Genomic DNA, 6,564 nt, shown 5'->3' on the forward strand with positions numbered 1-6,564 from the left:
CACTCCACTAGAAGGTAATCATGATCCTTTAGCATTTCCAGCAACAGCACTTCAACTTTGTAACCATTTGGTTTCTTAGGCTATTTTGGTTCATCACAAATGTCATTATGTCATTACATTTCCTCATTTTCTTCTCTTTCAAGGAATGAGTGAATGGCATTGTTACATTTCTCACTTGCTTTTTCCAAACATACAAAGAACTCTTCATCTAGCATATTCTTTTCAATCTACTTCAAAACAAGAGTGAGGGTGCTCCAAATTGAACACCTTTGTTTTTTTGGAAAGGCAAATGATAAATAAAAGAATCCAGAAACGATCAATAAGAGATCAACTATGATGGAGAAGGAAAGAGAGAGAGAGAGAGAGAGAGAGAGAGAGAGAGAGCGAGAGTGTTTGTGTATGCTATGATAAGAAAAAAGTGGAGCCTTCACTCGCAACCCAAAAAAATGAACCTGAACCAACAATTTTCTGCCACCAAATATATATTCATGTTTTTTTTTCATAAATCTCATATTTTTGCCTAGCTAAAGTTTGGAATAATGTTTTAGAGGGACAAGGTGTTTCACATATAATACACATATTGCCACAACCCCCCCCCCCCCCCCCCCCCCCCCCCCAAAAAAAAAAAAAAAAAAAAAACCTCCACCCCCGCTCATATTAGGAGAGAATGACCTAGTTAAAGTTAGTTTCACACCTACATGGGCATATTTCCTTTCCCCACATAAACCATACAAAACTATGAAGCACTCACTTAGGAGGCCTTAAGGTGTGTATCTTCATGAATGGGCATGGGTGAGTTAGCCAAATAAACTTCTTGGGGTAGGAGCCTATAGCCAATGTCAAGCTCTTGAAGCATCTTTTTGACATCCAAGATGAGATCTGATTTTCGAATTTGCCTTTCCAAGTCATCACTATAGTTGATGGTGTGGTTCACCATTAGCTGCATGCTCATTTTGTTGTTGTTCTCTATGCCCTTCACTATGAGGTTGTAATCCCTTGTCCAATGGCTTGCCTTACTAGCAATGTATCTGAAACACAAAAACAACATAGTGAATTGATCAATAGCCTGTGTTTTAAAGCTTAAGAAAAGACTAATGGTCGATTCATAATTCTTAATATGGGAAAATATGTAATTAGGTTATATTATAATATGGGAAAATATGTAATTAGGTTGTACTATAATAGGGGAAAATATGTAATATAAGGTTGGAAATATAGAGATCAACAATGCTACTTAACTTCATATTTTTAAAAAACTTTGATTAATAGCTCAAAGAACAAACAATTTGATCTAAAGGCAAATAGTTTTTTTTGCTTGAAAATTAAGGTGATAACACTATGAAAAAAAGGGTCTCTTACTTTCCAATTTTCTCTTTTAGTAGTGAGACCTTTTCTGAGGGTGTGATGGCGTCAATGGAGAAATCAAAACTATCTCCTGTATCGGGTGTCCGAGAATAATTGAAGATACATTTTGTTGCTAGAAGTGAATTGGGGTACCAGATTTTCTCTCCATCGTTCCTCATAAAGAGGGTAGACAGGATGTTCATCTCCTCCACCACAAGCTGCAATCACATGCACATGAGTGAAGGCAGTAAGTAAGTATTAGACATAATTAGGAGAGTAATTGTGAAATCTTTATGAATTAACTGCATGCTAATCTTTTTTGTCAGTAGGCTGCCATTCTACCCTACCCACACAAATGGACCCGGGTTCAAACCCTGACATCCGTGGCGTGTGTGAGTGGTGCAATGCTTGCATTGCATCCCCCTTTTAAAAAAATTGATAATTTGGATAACCCTATGAATCACAATAGTTACAAGCTCATAATTTGTTTCTTAATGATTAGTAGAGTGATTAAAGAAAAGGTTACTCTTGAAGTTGATGATGATTAAGTCTTGGTTACATGATAATAACATAAAAATGATAATTTTAAGTACACTATGAATCACAATGGTAACTAGTAAATCATAATTAGTAGAGTACTAAAAAATAGATAACTCTTGAAGTTGATGAGTACCTGATTACCATCTACAATGCATCTGTCCCCTACATCAAAAGGGTGCATGACAAAGAGGAAGACTATGGCCTCGAAAACATTCTTGCATGTGTTGCCAAAGATGAAGACAATGAGAACGAGCTGCGAGGAGATCACTACGAGCAAGTGGGTGGTGGTGATCCCCATCACCAGCAGGCACACTATCAAGATCACCAGCCCCACTATCACATCCACTATCCTGTGGAGCTTCTTCACTGCAGTCTTCGTGTCGTTGAGTGATAGTGAGAGAGCCCTCCTCTCCCTCACAACATGAACCTGCACATGAGAAGCCTCCAACCACAAAATTAAAACAACAAACAAAGCTCTCCATGTGGTGGCCTTCTAGTGTTCAGGAAAGGGGTGCCCTCAGCTCATCCTCGGTTAAGAGCTTCTCAAACATGAAGCGAAAAATGCCTCCTTGATGAGATATAAAGAAGAAATGTGTATGTTTTCTAAAAATAACTGTGTGCACACACATGTATGCATGTGGGCTAGTTTTGTACATGTTCATCTACCCATCAGTGCTGAAATTTGCAGCCTTTAACGGCATCATTGCCCTCCAAAGCTTCACACAAAGCCTACCTTTAAAATTCAGTTTCTAAAGGAGGCCACTTGAAGTGAATTTTGTTGAGTAATATGTTTCAAATGAAAGCCAAGTTACCTTTAAGGCATAAATTTTAAAGTCCAAGGCAGGGTTGCAAATTGCAGGCCTGCTGCCCATATGGAGAGAGAATTTTTAGAGGGTACATGTGTGTGCACACGTGTGCGCAAAGTGTATGCATGCGGCCTCGTTTTGTACATGTGTATCTGCCCATAGAGGATGCATGTGTTTACACACGTGTGCGCACATAGCCACGAGCGGGCCACACATGATCGCATCACCTCTCCCTCTCACACACACACACCCCCACCCCACCACAACAACAACAAAGCTTTTCAAAAAAATATAGGCTTGGTTCTTACCACAAAGTCTTTCAAGGCATTTTTCGAGATTTTGCCAGTCTCACAAGCATTTTCAAATAATGGCAAAGCTTTGTCAACCTCAGGCTCAAGCATGAACCGCAAGAGATCATCTCTCACAATGAACCTGCACACACATATACACATTGCAGTACAATATGAAGCATCGTGAAGCTACAAAGTGAGAGAGAAATAATAGACAACCTAGCAATAGCACAACCCCCTTAATGTATTAAAGGGCAATTATAAGGGAGCTTAAGAAGCACCTTACAAAGAGCTTTAATGAAGGTGGAAAAATGGCAAATGTATCTTACCTTGCACCAGGCTTGGCAACATTTTTGAAGATCTTCTTGGCCACAGCTTTGGCTTGCCATTCACTGTGGATCTCCATGTCTTGTGTATCACCCTGGCTCTCAGCTGCCGTTTGGTCGATAACATGAGCAAGGGTGTAAATGCCCCTATACCTCACAAAGTTCATGAGCCTCTTCATGTTCCAAGCAGATATATTCTTCTGGTTCAACCTGTGCAGGTCATCTATGGTGATTCCTTCTTCCTGCACTGCTTTTTTATCCATGGATTGCTGGCTTTTAACCCTCAAAAGCCCACTCTTACCCATCAAACCACTCTTACCTACTATCAAACCACTCTTACCCATCAAACCACTCTTACCCATAAAACCACTCTTCCCAGTTTGTGGTTTTATAACTTTGGGCATTATAGCCTCTGGGACCTTTGCCCCTGCCTTCCTCAAATCATTCAGCTCTTCAATCATCTTGTTTTCCTGCTCCATCTCGACTGCCGGAGGACCAGAGAGTGTCTCAAGCACCCATTGTCCAAACAGTGACTCCCTTATCCTCTCAAAGTAAGTGCTTACATGGAATGAAGAAGCCAAAACCTTCACTAAAAATATTTTCACCAGCCACACTATGGCAGCAATTAGAAAGCAGTTGAGCAACTTGGTCACATAGGGCAGCACCTTGCTATTGGTAGTGGTTTCCACCTTGGGATCAAACACCAACCGCCATGCCAACAAGGCAAACGCAAACCAAAGACAATTTTTCACACCCTTTCGCAATCCATACACAAAGTACAGCACCCTCTTCCTCAGCAAAAAGTTTCTTTCTAGTATGATGACCAGTATTCTGATGACCCATCCTGACACAAGCCGCCCACAGAAAAGTAAAAAGGTGAGCAATGCCCACTTCCACAGAGCCATGCTCCACAATGGCCTTTTGATCAATGCTGGGACAGTAAGGCTGCATGCCAACCATCCCATGATGAGAAAGAAAGCTATCCATTGGAAAGCTGTGATGAAGCTGCATTTGTGCTTTCTAAAGCTCTCAGGAATGTCCGCATCTTTAAGAGGGTCATCTTCTTCTTCATCTGATTTTCCCAACAACCCGGCCTTCTGCAGAAGGCCAGACCTCATGGGGCCTGATCTGAGTTGAGCTGATTTCATCTGAGGTTTCGCGGGGGCAACCTCTGTCTGTGGAGGTGAAGGGGGGAGGTCAGCTAACCTGGACCTTGTTTGCATGCGGTTAAGAGAAGACCTGGCACTGCTACATCGTATTTGGGCTTCGTCGTCACCAGAGCTATCAGAGCCATAGCCATCAAGATCACGCAAACTTCCTGTGTTGGATTCGTTCAAACTGTTCTTCACGTTAGAGGCATCGCCCAACGACAGGGGGCCCTTGAGGACCTTAGTAGTCTCAAAGGGGACTCCGCACTGCTGCTGAGCTGCAGAGCTGGTCTGCGAGGTAGGGTTTGTAAAAAGGGTGCAAGAACCCTCTAGTGCTTTTCCGCCATGCTCTGCCATGCCAGAAAGCTCCTTAACAGGATGGAGAAGGCTTATATCCTCAGCAACGGTTGTGGCAGGGAGCTTCCCCATCATGTCCATGTCCATGTCCAGACATAGGTTACCGGAAGCAGCCTGTCGTTGAAGAAAATTCTCAATGAGCTTTGTGGGAGGATCAATGGGAACTCCGAAGTCGAAGCTTTTCGGGCGCGATTTGGCACGCCGCTTCTTCACTGCCTCAGCTGAAACAAACTCAAGCTCCTGGAGGTAATCAGAGCTCACCTCTCTCCAAAGGTTGGGATGCATTGGGCCGGATGCTATTTGAGCTAGCTGAGAACTGTTATGTGCTGATGATGATGGGCTGCCTTCTTCTCTCTGTAAAAATGTGAGGTTCCTACTCCAATGATTTCCAATTTCGGCTCTTGGTTTCGGGTCTGCGGAGGAACCCTCAATGGGGACGACAACATCGTCTCTGGCATGAGAGGGTCTGTTGATACTGAGCTTCTGTGGGGTAGTGGCAGGGTGGGAAGAAGCCATGAAAGCTTGATCAGCAGAAGTCTGCTGCAGAGGAGCTATCATGGGAAGGGTGCTACAGAAAGAGGTGAGCTCAGGAGAGGGAGATCAAAGAGGAGGGAAATGCAAGGATGTATGGCAGAATATATGTGTATGAAGTGTGCTGTATAAGTACGTTGTATGTATTTTAGTGCGTATAAGCCTTACGCTGCGCGCCAACATTTGAGCACCTGAGACAGTGAGATGTATATATATTCGCCTAATTAATTGATAAATTAAAAAATCCCAGACGTTTGCGAGTTTTGTGATTGTGATTATAATATGGTTATTAATCTGATTTTTGTAATAAACGGTCGGTGCTTGCGTGTCCAAATGTCGACTCTGGAGAGTCTACACACACTGCACAGCCTTGCGCTTTTGACACGTGTCACAGATCCACTGGCACCACCGAAAAAATATATGTATGTACATTTAGATATGGCAGCTCATGATTGGTGTCTTGTTGCGGGACCTCCGCGCCGGCCAAATCTAGCGGTGCCACCAAACTAGCCACTACTTTGGCGATTCCGCAACGGTGCGCTCTGTCCTACATATACGGTAGAATATATCTTCATGTACGGACACGTGTAATATTATTATTTCTGGCCTTGACTCTTTAGAGTATAGAGTCTAGAGATCTCAATTTGTCATGAAACCTTTGAATAGTTAAAAGAAAGCCAACCAACTATCCCTCATTTCACCCTCCCATACCAAAGGAGATTTATCCCACCTAAGATGATACTTAAAGAAGATTTTTTATAAATATATGTATATATACATTTATCCCCAAAGGGAGAAAAAAATAGAATTTGAGAGATGTCAAAATTAGCATGCTCCCGTTTTGCTATAGTTATCTGTTTTGGTGTCTTGGCCTCCACCTCCATATGTTACACATCATCACAATGCATAGCAAAACAAAACAATGTCAACAATGGTTTCCCAATGCATGCGCACCTACATATTAAAAATCATGTGCCCTTGTCAAGCGTGTTTCTTTCGTGGAAAAAAACATGTTGTTTGCTTCATTGGAATGGTTGTTTCTTAGGGGGTTTTTTAAATTATGATGAATGGAATCTCCACCAACAAGGCAATTTCAACATCACACATCCCCAAATTAGCGCGCATTCAAGGCAAGGAACAACCTTGCACATATCAAAGTCGTGTATGCTTCTTTATTTTAATCCATAGGAATTGTTACCATAAGATGCCCACACAAGTGGCA

General features: G+C 42.2%; 1 protein-coding gene across 2 annotated transcripts; it reads right to left on the reverse strand.

Moving 5' to 3' along the window:
- Positions 1 to 491: 491 nt before the first annotated feature.
- Positions 492 to 5,428, reverse strand: LOC147630470 (mechanosensitive ion channel protein 6-like). 2 transcript variants are annotated; one of them, XM_086810348.1, is made up of 6 exons: positions 3,665 to 5,428; positions 3,310 to 3,625; positions 2,999 to 3,122; positions 2,018 to 2,311; positions 1,360 to 1,562; positions 492 to 1,028 (listed from the first exon to the last, which is right to left on the reverse strand). In XM_086810348.1, the coding sequence occupies exons 1-6, from the start codon at positions 5,367 to 5,369 to the stop codon at positions 752 to 754; spliced, it is 2,919 nt and encodes a 972-aa protein (XP_086666474.1). In that variant the 5' UTR covers positions 5,370 to 5,428; the 3' UTR covers positions 492 to 751. The 2 variants fall into 2 exon arrangements, with proteins under 2 accessions (XP_086666474.1, XP_086666473.1); XM_086810347.1 differs by having other exon boundaries at positions 3,310 to 5,428.
- Between the last annotated feature and the right edge of the window lie 1,136 nt (positions 5,429 to 6,564).

The sequence above is a fragment of the Cibotium barometz genome, chromosome 16, assembly GCF_041138505.1.
Source record: "Cibotium barometz isolate CiBa-2024 chromosome 16, ASM4113850v1, whole genome shotgun sequence".
NCBI lineage: Eukaryota > Viridiplantae > Streptophyta > Polypodiopsida > Cyatheales > Cibotiaceae > Cibotium > Cibotium barometz.